Source organism: Malurus melanocephalus, unplaced genomic scaffold, assembly GCF_030028575.1.
Source record: "Malurus melanocephalus ecotype Western Australia unplaced genomic scaffold, MMel_1.1 scaffold_981, whole genome shotgun sequence".
NCBI classification, from domain to species: Eukaryota; Metazoa; Chordata; class Aves; order Passeriformes; family Maluridae; genus Malurus; species Malurus melanocephalus.
In genome coordinates, this window is record NW_026624213.1 from 95520 (window position 1) to 115132 (window position 19613).

The following is a 19613-nucleotide window of genomic DNA, read 5'->3' on the forward strand; positions in this document are numbered from 1 at the left end:
AAAAAAAAAAAAAAAAAAAAAAAGAAGGTATAAAGCTGAGGGGGACTCAAGATATGAAAAATATATGCTAGTGTAACCTTCCCACAGAAGGGAAGAGTCCAAAGGAGCACTTCATACCATCTCCTCTGAGGAAACAGCAATCACAACTTGGGATACAACAGGAAAGGGTCCACCCCAGCACAATGCTCTTCTCCAAACACCAAGCAACACCAGAAACACCACTGATCGAAGTCACAGACAATTTTTATGTTCCACATGATCAGTARTATCAATTTCCTACAAAGACTGCAAACGGTTTTTAAATGTCTACTTTATCTGAGCATCAGCAACAACAGTTTTGTACGAATCCTGATATGAACCATGGCACAAGAAAGATTTGAGCATAAAYGAGACAAGCCAGGCTCATGCAGTAAAGATACTATCTTTTTCATGACATCTCACACYAGTGAGATAAAAATAAAGTTGCTTAAAGGAACTATTAGTCAAATGGATTGCAAGGACAGCAAAAGCTTTAGGTACCTGAAGCACACAGCAAGCCACTAGTRTTGATGCCAAGGATTTTGGAAGGGCACAAGCTAAGCAACTGYTCATGGTATGAATAAAACAGGGAAATTAGCCAAAAATGTTTACTTTAGCAATTCCTCCATACATTCTACCATGGATATCCAACTTATTCTGCAACCCTTAGTCACAGTAAGTGACGCTTAGTCACAAGTGATGATTAAAAAGCACTGCTCTGTTTGGGCACACAAGATCCACCCGAGACCCCCGCTGCACTTCTGRCACTGCACAAACGAGCAACGAAAAGCCAAAGTTCCCTCAGGTGATCAATACCCTGAGAAAAGAGAACCTGAGGTCTCCAAAGTATTCCACCCTGGGGGAACTGAGATGTCAGACCTACGACAGACACCAGGTTGGAGAAAAACTTGTCAGCACTTTAGAGAAAAGCTCTAAATTACATAAGGAACTAAGAGCGGCTGGGGCTGCAGCAGCAGCAGCGCACAGCGAGAAGCAGAGCCCAGCGCTAGCGGCTCCCTGGGAGCCGAGCCCGCCGGAGCTGCCGGGAGCMGGGCGGCCGAGCCCATGGGCAGCCCGGGAGGTTTTCTGCTCTTTCTGCCCTTTCTGCCCTCCTGCTCCACCCGCTCCAGCACCCCGGGCACTCACCATCCTCAGCGGCAGAGCGGGCACCACCGCGGCCCCGCCACAGCCCCCGGCCCGCCCGCCAGCGCCGCGGGGGCAACAGCGGCTCCGCCTCAGCGCCGGCCTCCATCCGCACCGCCGAGCGCCGGGCTCCGGCGGGCAGGACCGAGCGGGAGGGGAGGGGAGAGGAGAGGAGGGACCGCAGGCGGGACGGGAGTGAAGCTGAGCCCGCCCCGGGCGGCTCCGCCCGCCGCATGTGATCGGCTGAGGGATGGGCGGCACGGCCGTGTCAGCGGCTCCCGGCCCCAGGGCGCCATTGCCCGCCCCGCCTGCGCCCAGCGGGCTCCTGAGGCGATGGGGGACGTGCTGGTGTGCGGTGGAAAAGTGTCGGGCTTTCACCTGAACTTAACGAGGGGGGATTCCACACGCCATTTACGGATTAAGAAATGTATCCCTCATGAGAAGTTGAGGCTTTGTTGTCTCACGGCAGCTGCAGGCTCATGGCTGGGCACCTGAGGGCAACTGCGGGGCCGTGAGACGAGAAATTACCACTTCCCGGTTATACTCACAGTCCTGAATAACCATTTACATCCCTAGTCGCAGAAAATTTAATTTGTATTCAATCACCTGGGCATTCCATATGCAGCTGTGAACTTCACTCATGTTGCTTTTGCTGCCGAAAGAAGCTTCAGTTGAATTACTCGCACCCTTTTCTCGTGGTCCCCTTCACACACCTTTTCCACTGTTCAGTTTCATGAAGCTGCAGTTTCAAAAGACATGTCAGGAAAATTTGACAACACTTTTCTGCCACAAACTGGGATCTATGGCAGCATAATGATAAAACACGAGAGTGTATCAATCCTTCATTTTAAAATTCCAACCTGAGTAGAAAATGTAGACCCATCCTACATTCTTTATAAAGAATGTTGTTTATCAAACTAGGTGCTCAACGGTGAGTATTTTACACATCTCCTAGTCAAACTCAGACTGTTAGAAGGTAACTCTTAAGTGTAAGAACTAACTGAATAACAAATAAAATCATGGACCAGGGAGCAATGTTCACCGTGGACAATGGTGTTGCCATGGGCCAGCTCTCTTTCAGGGAGCTGACAAACATGAGGCTCAGAGTTATGAAGTGTCACAAATTCAGCCAAATGACAAAAAAAATTACTGGTCTCTGTGGGCCACCTTTATTTAACTCAGGAAAGGAACACGTAATTTTATATGTTTGATAAAGAGCAAKGGAGTAGCTTTTGCTTTCAGCTGCACCACTGATGGGTCAAATATCAGTTTAACACTGACTTCTAAATAAGTCAGGGTAAGATCCAGCTGAAGATAAAAAAGAAAACCCCACAATGTTATCTTTACCACCATGGGTGTTTGGTGGATGGACCTGGGCTGTTCCATCGCTCTCCTCCTCAGCTGGACATGGAAATATGAATTGAGATAAGGGCAAGGAGAGATCACTCACTGAATACCATCACAGGCAAAACAGACTTGACATAGCAGAATTATTTATTGCCAATCATATCAGGGTGGGATAGTGAGAAGAAAAATCCTAAAAACACCTTTGCCCTACCCCTCCTTTTTTCCTGGGTTTAAATTTATTCCCAATTCTCTACCCTCTCTCCCTCAGTGACATGGGGAAACGTGGAATAGGGATACTACAGTTCATGTTGTTTCTGCCACTACTTCCTCCTCAGGGCAAGTAACCCTTTCCCTCCTTCTGGAGGGAAGTCCCACACAGACTTCCCTCCCACACAGACCTGTTGTCCAAAATCTTTTTCAACACGAGTCCTTCCCATGGGCTGCAGTTCTTCAGGAACAGCCTGCTCCACTGACGGTTCCTCACAGTGCCACGCATCCTACCAGGACTCTGCTCTAGCATGGGCTCCTCTCTCCAGAGGTCTGCAGGTCCCTGCCAGGACCCTGCTCCAGCATGGGCTTCCCACAGAATCAGAGACTCCTTTGAGCATCCACTTGCCCTGGTGTGGGCTCTTCCATGGGCTGCAGTTGGATCTGTGCATCCCCATGGATCTCCAGTGCTGCAGGGGCACAGCTGTCTCACCAGGGGCTGCAGGGGAGTCTCAGCTCTGGCATGTGGAGCAGCTCCTGCCCTCCTTCTGCACTGACCTGGGTGGCAGCAGAGTTGTTCCTCTCCCACATTCTCACTCTTTTCTCTGGCCACAATTACCTCTGTGCAGTAATTTTTTTGTCATCTTAAATATGTTATCAGCATCATTTTTCCCATCACTGATTGTCTTGGCCCTGGCCAGTGCCAAGTTCATCCTGGAGCTGGCTGGGATTGGCTCTGCTGGACATGGGGGGAAACTTCCAGCAGCTTCTCAAAGAATCCACCCCTGTAGCTGCCTCCCCCAAAATGTGGCCAAACAAACCCAATACAAGCTGTCTCCAGTAAAAAGTGAACATAGCAGCTACACATTGGAATTATTTCCATTCTCAGTTGGCAACAGTGCACTGATAAAATTTCAGTTACTGCAGATGACTGCTGAAATAGAGGCATCAGATGGAACAGACACTTTAAGTTTCTGGGTAGTAAAAGGAAAATAGGGGTGGCCTGTTACAATCCRTATTTAGCATGAGTAGGCAAGAAATAAAATGCAATTTGTACATGTGCTGTAAATGCCAGTGCTGAGAGAGACAAGTTTTCTKTCACCAAGTGTCTCAAATAGTCAGAGTAACATTAACAGGAAATGTATGCAAATATTGTATTTTCGTGCCATTATATTTTATTTGAATGAAAGCAAATATTTCCTCTTTCCTCTTCTGTGATTGCCAAGAAAGAGAAACCAGTAACTTCCAGAGGAAAAGAAAAGAAATAAGAAGCCTTCAAATACACAATGAATTCTTGAACTTCTGTTCAAAATTCACTCATTTCCTCTGGCTGTAATGGGAAGCGGAAGTGCCCAACTGAAGGAAGGCAAATCTAAGCTGGGGTTTTCCATTCTTCGTACCAGCAGCACCCATTAAGTTGGCTATGCATTAAATTCATAACATGTAACAAACACAATGAACAGTGCAGCATCTTTAACCTCAAATGAATCAATTCCTGAGTTGTGGAGAACAATTGTGGAGAATGTGCCCTTTAACAGACATTTTCCACTAGCATAAAGTAAGAGTATTTTAACAGAAGTCTCACTGTGTCTAAGCTCTCCTGTTGTTGCAGTTAGAGTGCTGTTTGCCCAGAACTGCAGAAATGCATTTCTAGTWTTCCCTATTAAAAGTGCACCTTTCAAATCAAGGTTTAAAAAATAAATTGACAGAGCTAAATATCAAATAAAAAGGAAAAAAAGGCACTCAAGCAAAGGAACAAGCCTATCATTTTTTATTGCTCCACAGYGCTGACCACATTGAAAACAGCAGTTGAAGTCATGAAGTTGAAAATAAGGTTTTTGCAAACTGTAGGTGGCATGTGGGTAATACTCTGAGCTCAGAGGGTGCTGGTTTTATACTGCACTCTGCAATATTCAAATAAAACAAGAAGCTGAACCCTAATTTACTCTAATTAACTCTAATCTAACATGGAGATTACCCATCTGCTTCAAGATAAACATGCTTCCAATACCTTGCTGAATTAGACCTTGAGGCCATTCAAAACGCTGGACTAGTCTACAAAGSCAGTGCTAGGTAAATAAAAATCATGTAAAATAAGAACTCAGTCAATTAGCATGACAAAATTACAAGTTTATTGCATTGTAAGGTGAGTTTTTCCACTCAACAGCACATGCTAGAACTGTTAAAATTTTACACATTCATCTGAATGTTACTCAAAAGTCAAAGCCAAATCATCAGAACCAACAGAAGACTACCATGGATTTATTTATGATGGATTTATCCAAATATTTTAAATTAAAGGCAATTAACTCAAAYAGTTGAAGAAAATCCTTAATAAATGATTACTTAGCCAAAGAACAGTTTAAGTATATTGAGAGTAAAACAAGGAGTCAATTAAAAAAAAATTGAGTATACAATGTCTTGAGCAGGTCATCCCTCCTATACAACAAGTCTTGAGCAGGTCATCCCTCCTCATTGTCACAGTATAATCCAGTTGAAAACATTTTTTGGCAAATGAATTACCACAGTTAAGCAAGACAGGAAGTCAGTCCACGTCTTCAACTACAGAAATTCCTTCCTTTTTTTCTAGCTTGGATACCTGTAAGTAAAAAAGAAACCAACAGTAAAAATAAGCTTGCTCTTTCATCAATATCTGCTACTGGTTGTGGAAGAGACACACAAAGATCAGATTTTTATGAAGTGGATAAATCTTTTGATTTGACCATATGCAGCTAATCTTGTGGCATGATACTGGAAAAAGCAGAAGACAGCCTACAGATATCTCATCCTTGGGGGTCGATGTACCAGCCTTCTTCTGAGCTGCACCACAGTCCCTTCAAATTATGGCAGCTAGTAAAATCCCAGTGAACATTTTGGCACCTAGAAGTGCATGCTCTGACAACAAATCCTTTACATCAGACACAACTCCAAGGCAGAAGCTACAGATGGTGCTCCTGGAGGTCCTAGGACTACTCTAAAGCCTCTCGGCCAGGTAAAGATAAATGACATTAAGATTCCAAGAGCAAAGCTGGCATTCCCAGGAAATACTATGATCTCAACTTTCTTTAACCCCTGTTCTTTCTACGTTAAATACAAAGGGAATTTTGCACTAAAAATGAGTGGATAACTAAACTGGCTTGACTACACTACAGACATGCAAAGCAGAGAAGCACTTGTCACAAATCCAACAGACTTCTCTATCATTAGCACCTAAATTGTTTCCMTTTACAAATGATCTTGAGCTGTAACATGACTCTCCGATGGCATTACCTAACTAAATGTGGGTTTTATATTAAATTTATGCTGTCCTGTTGCTAAGCCACAAAAATCTTAAGTGCAGATTGAGTCCCAGGAGCAGAATCATCAGTGAGACACTGTCCTAGAGTGACTGTCTTCAGAATTACCATTGAGCTGAACACCCACAATAAGAGGAAACTCTTCCTGTACTCCTTTTCTTCAATAGGGCAGATTTGACTCACACCATTGCAAGTTATTATTTTGCAATCTTGCAAAGAGCTGTAAGAGTTATCAGTTTAGGTAACTGTTGCCTCCACAGTAAAATCTTGCCCAAACTTGATTCCCAGTTTCCAGGAATAAGTTGCAATRGCCACTACACTTGCATAGCACAACTGCTATTACACACAAATCTAGTTAAAGAGTGTAACAATATACTACATCATTAAAAGATCTTAATTACATTTATTGTAACCATAAAGTAATTACAGTTCAGTCCAGACCCTACAAAAACATTTTATCTTACTCCTACTGAGGCCAGAAGAACTTTTGTCCTGTACTTCAGAGGGAAAAAGTCAAAAATTATGTAGAAAACCCCCCACCATACAGACTTACAATATGGTACTGCACATGGTAGTTTTTATCCCAGGTTTCAAGRTAGTAAAACATTATGACAACATGTCTGGCATTTCGCAGACAAAGGTATTAATATTTTATTACATATATAAACATATTCTTAAAAGCAATTGGGGTGTAAAMTCTCTGGCACTTCAAGGTGCTAAAATTCTTCACCCCAGCACTTTAGCCATAAAAGAGACATTAAAATAAGTTTGAAGGGGTGGCTAAAAACTACAAAAATTTAAGCATGGTTCCAATAATTGCCTGAGCCCCTCCCCACYTCACAATGCTCATTACTGCTGCTGTGTTTGAGCAAACATGTATTTGTGAGTCAACTAATAAGTTCAAAAAAGAAATTGTTGCAGAAGCAGGTGGGAGAAGCACTCACAGTGAACTGCTGCCTCTTACTGGCTTTCYTCACGCTAATGTAAGTCAAATCTTAATTCTCCAATTTAGCAGATCCCTTCAGACAGATCCTTAACTGAAACCAAAACACAAAAGCTTGTCTTTCCCACGGGAGCACAGGACTCCATGAGCTTGGGTACACCTATTAGTTTCTGATCTCAGTGCATATTTTCTTTTACTTTTTCTAGTTTTCATAGCAGTATGACAATTAAAAAAGAACACAAACAGCCTATACTGAAATTAAAGGATTTAGCCTGACAGTTGAAAAGAACAATCACAGTTATTTCTGTAGAGGCTAGTTGTCTTGCTGGAGATTCACTGGAACTAGTCTTGACGCACTGTGAGGATTTTAAATACAAAACCAAAGCAGAAGCAGAGGGCATTTACCTGTTTATCTATACACCTGAACTGCCAGGACCATGAGGTGTTGTAGAGGAAAGGCCTCAGGTCAAATCGGTTGTCATCCGGGCTGTAGTTTTCAGCATGGTAGGAAGGAGTGAGGGTGGTCATTTTGTGCCTGTTTATTGAATACATCCTGAAGAAATGCTTGACCTTGGATGCCACCTGGTGTACAAAGAATATAGCTTTCAATCAGATGAAGTTTCTTAGTATTTAAACAAATTAAAGGAGACTTTGGAGACTATTTTCCACTTTTACATAGTGTAGATATTCTTTGAAAGCATTTTTTGGTCTTACAATACATACTCAAGGGCTTTAAGAGTAGTTGGTCATGCATATTTCAGAGAACAATTTTCCCCGAGGTGTAGTTCTGAAGTAATTGTTCTCAAATTACCCAATTACTGTTTCAACAATTTGCAATACAAGACAACAAGCTCCAGCTAAGATATGCAGACCAGCTTTCCCAGCATATTCTGCTGCAGCTGTASAATAATCTCTGAATACAAAATAATGAAACTATTCCTTTCAGTTTCTCCAAACATACTCTATTTTAGCAAAAACATTTAACTATTTGATATTTTTTTCTCTTTGATATATTACCTCTCTTGGAGTACAAATTTCCTTCCACATATTAATCAGCTTACAAAACATACTGTATGGTCCAGCCTTTCCCATTTTCCTTAATTTCCCATAGATTGAGAGCTCTGCATATGTCATCCCCATATCTGCCTGAAAACACACACATACACACAGAAAGTCACTGAAAATCTTAACTATGCAAATTTTAATTATTAATTTTATGTGCAATTAAAATAACTTTATAACTTTATAATAGCTTTATCAAAGAAACACCAAAATGAAGTTGTCAATGTCAAAAAGACATGGTAATACTATGAGCTGAAATAAAAAAAATCACTGGAATCTCTCTAAATGGGGACATTTGAGCCCTTAGAGGTTGTTTTATCAGTCCTTTCTTTTCCAAAGGGATAGCAAAGAGTAGGGTGTGGGAGAAGAGGAAGGCCTTTGACACAAGTCATTTTCACAACAATTTCATAGACTTTCTTTTTATTTTGAAAAACCTTATATAAACTGCATTTCACAACATCCCATCCTTTTAAGTGTCCAAAAAATGTAAAATCATTCAAAAATGTTWATTTGCTGTTTCGGAAACTATTGTCAACACGGGTAGGGCAGGTGTGGGAAACGAATGCCTTGTTGGAAGCTTTAAGACTTTATAACAAGTTTGTCAATAAGCATGGATACATACAAGAGCACACAACAGTTACAGGGCAAAACCCAGATTTTGGGATAAGGCTTACCAGAGCATTTTAAAGGCACTGCCCATCATTACCTCATCAGTTTGAGCCACTTGTCCATCCACCAGGGGCTCCAACTCYGCGGTGGGTGGGGCTGACATGATACTGCAAGGGAGAGGGAAAAGGAAAAACATGGATTCTCTGCAGTCTTATGAGTGCTGGTTTGTTAAAACAGTGCTTCATCCCAAAAMCAAAGCATCTGGCTCAAACAGTTCCTCCAGTGGAATGAACAAACACAATCACTGAATCACTGCTCCATTGCTCACCTTCTGAGGGCTGTCAGCTGGAAGTTTTCGATGCAATATTGAATGAAGTTCTTCAAATCARTCTTGCTGATGCCACCAATGGGATTGATATCAGCACTGGAGCAGTCATACTTGGTCAAGTAACCACGGAGACTGAGCAAGACAGGAAATTTTATACAGCAACAGTAAATAATAATGTAACTGCAGCATAATATATAATCCTTGACACTATAGAGAATTTACCTGAGGCATAAAGAAAGGGAGAAAAAGACTGCAGATTGGTAACATATTTACACCTAAAGGGCAAACTGCAACAGTTAAATATGTTTAAATGTAGATACCCTAAAGCCTTGAGATTTCCAAAAGATGATACTTTAAACAATTGTAAAGCACTGCAAAACCGTCCATGCTGAAGCAATATGTGCAAAACAATTAAAATACACTGCTRACCAATTAACAATAAATCTCAAAACACCCACAGAACCAGCCCACRGTACTCTCACAGCTTTGGAAGCTACCAGTCCCAAAGTCTTACAAGGATTGCTTTAACCTTCGATTACTCAGCTGTAGTAACAGTACTCCAAACTGTAAAGTCTGCTTTTCAGCTCCAAGTTCAAATCTTAATTCCTAATACAGTAATTGGAAATACAATAAATTGGGAAGCTTGCCTAGTGAATGAACAAGTAAGCTCTACTGAAAAGCGTACTTTTTGGGAACGCTATAGCAATACTTTGGCTAACCTTCTGAAAAACACACCATTCTCCATTAAGGCTGACTCAACTATTTGCATTAATTTCACTGTTTACCAGTGTATTCTTAGGTTATTAGCTCTTCTGAGTAATAATCTACACTGGGTAGAATTGCAAGGAAATGATAGTGGCCTTGCCACCTGGGTTTGAATTCTTGATTTTCACCAACCTTTCATCCACATTGGCTGATCCCAGTACCAGCAGTCCCCCTGGCATCCCACGAGCCCACAGTGTCAGCTGAGCAAACAGGTAGGCAAGGACCATTCTTACTCTAGCCTGCAAAGCAAAATGAAAAAGAAAGCAAAATTTACAAAGCAGGTTCGTTTCTCCCCAATCACTTTTGTTAATCAATTGTCTAAACAAACTCATGAAGAACAAAATGTGGGCAGGGTGTGACTGTAAGAAGGATGATCTTGTGAAGAAGATGCTGAACACCCTTAGGAAAGCCASGTTCAGTATCTGCTACTGCTGCAGACTTAAGTGACTGAGCAAGTTTCTCCTGGTCTGAACTGCAAACTGRGGAGTAGTTGCCATTTTCTATCTCCTACAAGCACTAATAAGGATCCATGAGGGATGAAGTATGCAGATAAACCATTCCCATTTTATCGAGTAAATAAACCCCTTTAGTCTGATACAAATCATTTACAAAAAGTTCACTTTGCTTTTGTCTCCATTCTGAAACTCAGCTTTTTCTGAGGATGGCAGTAGTACCAAACAAAGCTGAGATCCAGCCTCCAGCTCCAGACATAATCATGGGTGATGTTAAGCAAATACCCACAACTCCCGTGTGACTAAAGCCTCTCCTGTTGCCAAAAAGCTGATAAAGGATCCGATGTTTGCTTCCAGAGGAGACAGCTGGATTTCTCCAGTAACAGAGGAGGAAAGATCAAGTCCTTGAATTAACAAAAACTAACAAATAGGGTAACCAACATTTACAAGTAAAGCAGAGTTGCTGATTAGGCTGGAAGCTTTTAAGAATAGCCCAGAGTAGGCCTAATGAAGACTAAACACCTGATACAAAAAAAAAAAAAAATCTCTTCTACCTTCTACAGGTGGGAACATCTCAGAATTGAAATGGATAAACTTAATATCTCCCCTCAGAGCCTTTTAAAGGCTGCTAACATTCACCAGAGGTGAGTGTACATCAGCAATACTTTGGGGTCTTGACCTGACACAATCTTACAGGATTCAGACTTGCCCTGACCTGGCAACTTTTCTCTTGGGATWCTTTTCTAGAAAGCCTAGACCAGTGCTACTGATGGGATACAATCACGTACTATTCCTTCCTGACTATCCTATGGAAGTCACAAACCATAATTATCTTATTCATATTCACATATGAGTTATGTGAGACTGTAGATTTCTGCTGCAGACAAGCATTTACTGGAAGCYCATGAATCTTGGACATACCACAAGTTCAGGTTGGTACTTTAYCATTTTGTATTCTCTAAAAAAAAMCCCACACAACCAAAAGTATCTGACCTGATTCACCCACAGGGCACACACCTGCACATTCTGGAGTGCCAGGCTCTCTCTGCTGCTCCCTCCATGGACAGAAAAGCGGGGAGTTCGACCTGTCACCACACAGAAAATGCCCACAACAGCTTTCACAGCCACATCGATGTTCAGGTTGATGTGGTAGCTGAGAAGAATTCAAGCACAAGTGACCCAACTGGCACAATCTGACGGTATAAAATAGTGTTTAAAAAAATAACAACAAAAATCCACCCATCAAATGAGGTTTTAAGGCKGCTATAATCTCAGGTCTGTTATGAAGAAATTTAGGAAAGAATAACACTTTTCAGAGTCKGTTTCCAAAATACCACATCCTTTACCAAACGCTTCTAAGTTTGCCTCACATTAACACAKAAATAATAGAATCTGTAATATTCCCACTTAAACCACCTCCTATTCCTCTCTAATTTTTTCCCATTGTAGAGTTTGAAAGTTTTAGAAGTCTTTGCAGAACGGGGTTTTTTTCCCCAGCACTTCTCAGCTTGTACCTGCCTATTTGCTCAGCCAGCAGTTTAGCCCTGTGGCAGGTATCCTGGGAGGAGTTCTCACTAGCCATGTAGCACGTGGTGAAGACACGCTTGCAGAATTCCCGAGGATCCTCAGGGATGTAGGCCTCATCATTCACAATCCTGCGTGCATCAGCCAGCACATCTGCATCTGAGGACATAGCAAGAGAAACAGCACAAGAGTGGAAATTATTGTGCTCCTCCTACCCAGGATTTGCAAATATCTTGTACAACCCTTGTATTCCAATTAAGCTTTACATTGCCCCTCAAAAGTAAGATGACTCCATCATCTAATTCCCAAAAAACCCTTTCATCTAGCAAATAAAAGAATTACTGATTTTRCTCCTAATTTTGAGCACAGAAATATTAAATCCTTTTGATCTRTTAAAGAATTTTCATAGAAAACACAATCCAGTATGTGCAAAGACTTAGCTAAAAAGCATAAAGTCTGCTTAAAGCCAGTCTAAGAACTTCAACCATTCCKAACCATGCTTTCTAGTGCTGATTGTAATAGAAGTAAGAAATTTTCCAAATAAACAGAGAACTACATCAGCCAACATTTGAACAATACTCTAGAGAGACACTATTCTGAGTYCCACATCCAATGCTTAAACCCAAAATGAATTGGATTTAAGAATCTGGACACACATTTTTGCTRGAATTTCTGAAGATATACAAAGGTCTCCTTTAGAACAACAGGAAACATCTGCCATTGATGAGCTGTCACAGCTAGTGCATCCAGCTAGTATTAACTTGTCTATAAGCATTAGTTAACACAACTGGCCAGACACAGATCTACTTACTGCCATTCTTGACTGCCAAGCAAACCTGGTGACACATGGAGTACACTATRCAAGCTGTAGCAGAGCTGTCAATTCCACCACTCAGAGGTAGGAGAAATCCTGCCTTGAAAAGAGAGCAAGGAAAAGGTTCCACATAGCAAACTTAGCAAAAAGTATGTATTGTACCACTCAGAAACACACTCTTGTAGAAAAATGACAGGTGTATTGTTCAAGTCTGTTTATATCCTATTGGGCAAAAACAGAACAAACCACCTAGAGCAAATCCTCTTAAACTCTCATTAGATGGATAATCAAACAAGTAGTCAGTGTGGCTGACCCTATGGCTGGAAAAAGTTCCAGCTGCCTTCACCTTCTAATAGATAGATAAAAAAGCTAATACATATACTTCACTATTACACTGAATTACTTCTTCATGTCACTCTGCTTCACTCAAGAAAGCACAATTCCTAAGGGAAAGGTGCACAGAGGATACTAAAGTCACACCTGAAATACAATTTTTAAACCTGAATGAGCTACCAGTGAAAAACTCAAATTAGCATAGGAYGACAACTTGAACTGTCCCTGTGGCACAAAAGAAGCTGTGTATGCCAAGGGAAAAACAAACCCAGTTGTTCTTACCTGTTTGCTGCGTCTTAAATAGTCCCAGAGCCAACATGCAGGTCCAAGGCTGAAAATACAGAACATGGTTGTTCTAAGGTTAGGGAATAATACCTAAGCAAGTCAACATATTTACTGTAGTCTTCCAAAGACAGGCTTTCTTTACTTAAATCTAGTAAAGATTTTAAACTAATTCAGTTTGTTTTTTGGTTGGGTTTTTCTTTTAAATCAAAATAATTTTCAAGCAACAGATTCAGTGTTTGATTACCTGATCTCTTCCTCAGGACTGTGATGTCTCCACTGGATTGGCATACAAGTAGGAACATCTATATCATCAGGACACGACAGAGCAAAATTCACTTTTAYCCTGGGATAAGGATTCACTTTACTTGCCTAAGCAACAGTACAGAAGAATTCAGAAGACATCAATTTTAATGTAACGTCAGATCTAATGTATCTGTCAGCTCTATAGAATACTGTGAAAATCAAGACATGCAAACACTTTTTATATTCAATAGTCATTCAAACATGGCAGAGTTTAGAAACTCAACCTTCCTAAAAAATTCTCACCGCCAAGTTACAAGATGAAATCTCTGCTCTGTAACTTCGAACATCCTCCAGGTCCAGAGTGGCAACCAGCACCTCCTAAGGAAAGRCTTTCAACATTAGATCACTCTACACAAACGGATAAACAATGTTTGGCAAAAGGTTCAGCATCAGCTATGGCAAAGGAAGAGACAAGAAAACATACCGGGGAAGGAGATGGATCTGGCACACAATGTGAGGAAACCTAGATGACAAATCTACTTTTTTCTGAAGTCACAGTGAAACTTTTTGTCTACAAAACTGGGTCATAATTAGAACATCCCAGTCTCTGCCTTTTTAACCTGTAGATAAGGGAATCCAAATTAACAGGGTCTTTCCTCCTTATGGTGATTGCATACACAAATGTTTTCATGAAGTTTCACTGCAACAGTTCTTCCTCCCTCACAAAAGCAGGAGAGCTACTGTAGGTAATCTGACCAGGAAAAACTTGGATCTAGTTGAATRGCATAATTAAACCCTTTTATTAAACACCCTTTTTAGTCTAGAGACATACACCTAGAGTGCAGAATGTCTGGGAAGTGTTGTGCATAAATGTACTAGCAGCTATAGGGTGCATATATTACCACATCATCGAGTGAAAACTGGGATCCTTGTGCAACTGTTTCTCCATTCATGGAAATCATGGCACAGCCATCGTAATASAGACGATCACCATCACAGCCTTTCTGGTTGGCTAAAATATATATTCCACCATTCTGCCAAGGAAATAAACATGGAGAGGGGAAAAAAAGGCTGTAAGGAATCTGACAGGATCCTAAAAATCAAAATGTTATTTCTCCGTTCCTGCCCTTCTTACAAACTTCCTCTCCCTTTATAYTGTAAATGATTTATGGATGGGACTCTGTCTTGACAGGAGTCTATTAGTAGCATGAGTCATTCCCTCAACCCAAACAGAGAGAGCTGTACTTTTAAATTGAAATTCTGAGTTCAAATTGAAGTTGGGAAAAGCRGGAAGGTGATGACAGAAGCTGTGTTTGGATATCTGAGGACAGAGCAGATACTGTTAAATATAAGCAAAGCATGTTAAAATACAGTGACAAAGCAGCTGTACATTTTCCACAGTGCAATGCACACTCATTGCTTTATTTTTGTTCCCATCACTGTTAGATAGGATTACAGTCCAATTACTTAATGTCTTCTCATTTTGAAAACAAACAGAACTTTTGAAGTAGAATATGTACACCTTTGCAGTGGCAGAGTTCACTAGATCCACCCGGGCATGAGCCTTCCGCAGGACRTGGTGACTCCCAGAAGAGTTGGTGAAAATTTCCACACCATCAAGTCCCATCTCAATGTGAGGGCTGTCAAAGCAAAAGGCACGAAAATAAATCAGCTGGCACTACTGTGCTGTGAAAACTGCAAATGTCACTAAAAATCACTGACAAACAGAAAAATAGACATCATTGTCATTTTTCTGCATGCTTTAGCTCAAATGAGGATAAGGCTTTCAAAAATAATCTGTTTTCTTGCATTGCCCAATTCTTTTGTCAAAGACCAGCAGTGGCTGCAGCGGTCAGGAGGGCTTTTGTTCATTCTGTTTTAAATGAAATGCCTTCTAGTCTATAGAAACCCAGATTCCAAAGAAAGAGAGAATAATATAATCCTGGCCTGAAGGGGCAATATGGACATACACTGCAAGGATGAACTGCCCCATTTTGCATGTCTTAGTAAATACAAAAACAGAACCACAAGGAGAAGAGTTTTAGGTTTTTTTTTTCTTTTTCCAGTTTCCAAGAAAGAAATACTAAAAAAAAAAAAAATCACATCTTTGACACACCACACCTTCTGCAAATACAAGGAAATTAATGTAACTGGGAGATTTGAAAAAATATCAAACGTGAGCATTAGAGTTACCTGTCATGTATTTCCTTAAATCACTCTTTTCATTTGGCTTTTTTTTTTGATATTTCTCTCCTACGTTCTGTTTCAAAGTGATTAGCTTAACCACCTACATTTCTTTGTCATCCTGCACTTAGCCTAGTGAGGTCTTTCCCCTGATGTATTTATTACTTCTAATTACATTTTATCTTATGGGCACTTTCTGAAACATAAATTACATAAAGAATAATAAGCAGATCTTTTCAAAATGTATTTGTTATATTTTACTTTTTATTTCTTCTTCCCCTTTACCTGTTTGGTGCCCAGAGTTCTTCACATATTTCTGCCCCTAGGCAGGTATCTTTGGTTGCTAGCACTGCATCCCCAAAAGGAACAGTTTCCTKAGGAAAAACAAGAACATGCTTATACACATGAAGTAGAAGAATCTATTCAGCTCAGAAACTTAAACTATAAATCTTAAGAAAATATAAAAATTGAATGCTCACATATGTGAAATTAGGGACACAACATCAATCACATTATACCTTTCTTCATTTCATACCAAGTCTGAGTAAAAAAAAAAATCTCTGAAATGCATATTTCTGGACTGATTAAAATTTTGTGTTTTAATTTCAGCAACATTCAGATCCAGTGCTTTGTTTAAGGMCAGGAATTAATCTACAAAACAGAGACTGCCTGATGCTAGGAATCACGCTTATGCTTTAGTGGGAACTAACCTAAATTTTAGATCCTTCTGAATTAAGAAGGTTTAAATTTTTTTACCTTTTTTTTACCTAAAAATACATACTCAATTCTAGTCTCAAGCACAGATAAACTCATTTTATCTCCAGAATTGTGCAAAATAGGGCAATCAAGGTTTTGTATGTACAAATAACTGAGACAGATTCAAAATTTACTTGCCTTGCTGCCATACCCTAAAAAAAATAAGGCTAAATTATAGTCTCATTTAATGTAACTTAGAACCACCACTAAAACATATAAATCTAAAACATGACTGGCAGCACATTTTTGGGGACTACAGTTTTCAAAGGCTGAATCTGGAAGATGCTAGTGTTGAAAAATAAACTTACCTGTCCAGTCACTTCCTGAATTATCCTGGGTAGAAAATACTCCTCCACATGCCTAAAGCAAGTTTATAGATCGTGAATACATCATTACATGAATCACAGCATAAAAAACAGTTCTCATCTCACCTTCTAATGTTGACTAAACAAACTATATTGAAGTTGTACAGGGCTGTGTGTGTTTAAAAAGTGAAAGAAGACCTTCATACTTTCTGTGGAATTAATCAGAAATGCTGAGATTATAAAACAGCAACATCCGTGCTTCAGAAAGACAGGGTAAGCAATGCTCCATCCTAGCTGGAAACCAAACTGAACAAAGAACACACCCTGCAAGTCAAATACCAGGTGGAAGTTTCTCTTTTTGCAGCATTAYTGTGTGAGCAACTCAGAACTGTCTGGGAATCAGAGGACAGACTGGAAGTGCTTTACTACGACCCTCAAATTGGAGGCATTCCCAACCTCAGGATGAGTGCACAGCATGAGAGATGAGTGCCAGGCACTTTCTGCAGCATCACAAGGCAGGCAGCTTTTATTCTCTGCATTTGTCAATATTCTGACAGAGCTCATCCATGTCCAGGTTTGCCAGTTAGTGGATACAGCAACTGAGCAGGTAAGCACAGCCCCTTCCAGTCCTGCACTGGATGTTTTTAGAAAGCAAACACCAGCAAATGACACCTCACACTGGCTGCAGGATCACACAGCCCCACTTCTCCTTCCAGCTCAGCAACTCAAGAGTTTGACTGCTCAACAACCTTTCTAACAGAGCTGTAACTGCTTAGCTTGGCTGACTCAGTCTTCCTGCTCTCCCTSTAGCAGCACTGATGATTTGCTGCAGGTATTTCAACCCTGCTGCTTCTGCAGCTGCAAACAGCAAGCTGTGTGTTTTAACCCGATTTTAACAGTTGCCASCATACCTTGCTTTGCTCCATGGAGTAAACCATCTCAGTTCCCTGTAGTTTCCCGCATTTGCCAGCGATATTTTTGGTCTGATCAGAAGAATCTTCCTTAAATCAGAAYACAAAACAGAAAAGCTGCGTTAAGACCTGATGTACAGCCAAACAAGGCTGTATGAACACTGACTAAGATCACCCCTTTTTTTTCTATTATAATGTAACATTTTTAAAGGTTCTGATTGCAGAGTCAAGGGGTTTTCCTGAACTCTTTCAGAAAGCAGTGGGAATTTAGTTCCTACAAATTCAGAAAAGGAGATAATGAAAAACCTTAGYTGTCCCTCTCAAAATGTATCAAATCAGAAGACAAATCCATCACTCTACATAGCACTGAAAAAATCTTTCTTGAAGGCCAAATAGATTCTCTTAAACCATACACTTATGTGTTACCTCACAACTTACTTATTTAAAAAGATCACTCGGCAATTGTAGCGAGCATTTCTGTGCAGAACAGGCCTGTGAAAATAAGAAGCAAAGTTAGCAGTGACTACAATCACTAAATAAAATTATAAAAATCTACAGAATCTATTTCATAACATTTCACAAAAACTATTTTAAGACATCGCTTGAGGGACTCAAGCAAAACAGTRTATCTAGTTTTAGCTTCTAATTTTTTGAAGTAGTTGTTTGAGTAGTCAGTGTTACTGACTGTGCTGTCAAGTGTCAGATACATCAACTGCTACCTGAACCTTAGGAACATGAGCAGATCAGAAGATTCCCCATGGCAGGGTCAAGGTATTTAATCACACATGACCTCCTGTGATACTGGCAGCCCGAGTTCAAAATCAAACCAGCTTTACACAATACTAATAATTAATTTTACAGACATAATTTACCACTCTTCACTAGCAGCAGGCTTAGAATGGCTTCAGCAATTTTGACATACACTTTGCTTTAAAGATATCTGTCAGTCAAAGCAGCCCCCACATTCCCAAAAGACAGTTAATTGATAAAGCCCTTTGAGTTACACCTCACACAAATTCTGACCTGTGGCAATAGGGCMCAGCCACCAAGGTTTCCAATATATAACTGTAATTGTCCTACTTCTCTCTTGAAGGGCTCAGCCATCAGCAATCTCTCAAAAGGGTTATCTTTCCCAAAGTGTTCTGCATGTTGCAGTCCTAGTCATGGCAATTAAAAGGGGAAAAGTAGTTTAGTTCCTAAAAAGTGTTTGAAAGTTTGGTGCAGAGCCCTCACTATGCAGAGGATGGCACAAGCAGCATTCCCTAAGGACTTACCCCTTTATCACAGGTATGCAAAAAAAAAAAAAAACAACTTACATTCCCACATCACAGATAATATCTTGAGTAGCTGGAGACTCCAAGAGCTTTTCCAGGACTTGAAACGAATGCAAGAGTGTGTCTGGCTCATAATAGTGGTCTGAGCAGCCATAACCACTGCATATAAAAACAGGAAGAAATCAAAACTTCAGCTAAGATCTTTGGCTCTAAGCACCAGAGCCAAAGAACCAAAACTACTTCAGAGAGGGATTATTTTTCTATATTTTATATAGAAAATGAAGAAGCAGGGCTATCAACATCATCCCTACTTAAATTACATCCCTACTTGCATTTAAAACTTTCCAGCCTSTTGTATTGTTCCATGATACTCATTTCAAAGGCAGCAGCCTCGGCCCAGGCAAAAATCAAAGCACTACAGTTTCCCTGAAGGAAAACTCTCTGAAGCAGGTCARAAATTATCACCACCAGTCAGGTTTCCAAAAGAACCGATCCTGTGCTCACAACTATAAGGGGTGTTTTTGCACCAACAGCCGCATGCTCTGAGTATGGCTTTGGGCATTGCAGCAGCACGGGGCTGATGCTCTTCCAGACCGTYCTTCCACAATTAACTGGAATCGCACCAAACCCAGCGCCAGCAAAGCGCCCTTACCAGATTTCGAGCTCTGGACCAAGCCGGTAGCGGGCTCCTTTGCTCTTGGCGATGTGGATACCTGGAAGAGTGTTGGGAACGCAGTGCGTGAAACGCTGCACCGCTGCGCCCGAGGGGAACGCGCGGAAGGAAGGAAGGAAGGAAGGAAGGAAGGAAGGAAGG

General features: G+C 40.7%; 2 protein-coding genes across 2 annotated transcripts in view; both read right to left on the reverse strand.

The window, feature by feature from the left end:
* The window catches only part of TPCN2 (two pore segment channel 2), a 24260-nt gene extending 22951 nt beyond the window's left edge, over window positions 1-1309 (reverse strand). Inside the window, exon 1 of the mRNA XM_057386532.1 lies at window positions 1165-1309. Coding sequence (XP_057242515.1) covers window positions 1165-1270 — 106 coding nt within the window. The 5' untranslated portion in view covers window positions 1271-1309. The remainder of the gene's footprint in view (window positions 1-1164) is intronic.
* A 3166-nt stretch (window positions 1310-4475) lies between these two features.
* Window positions 4476-19597, reverse strand: NADSYN1 (NAD synthetase 1; the record flags this gene model as incomplete). Its single annotated transcript, XM_057386530.1, has 20 exons — window positions 4476-5314; window positions 7360-7536; window positions 7972-8100; window positions 8723-8792; window positions 8954-9085; window positions 9851-9957; window positions 11188-11323; window positions 11685-11853; window positions 12506-12608; window positions 13124-13172; window positions 13371-13495; window positions 13673-13747; window positions 14272-14403; window positions 14892-15009; window positions 15839-15927; window positions 16618-16669; window positions 17526-17615; window positions 17964-18017; window positions 18842-18958; window positions 19452-19597. Coding segments are annotated over 20 exons (2124 nt in total), but the record flags the coding sequence as incomplete, so codon positions are not given.
* Between the last annotated feature and the right edge of the window lie 16 nt (window positions 19598-19613).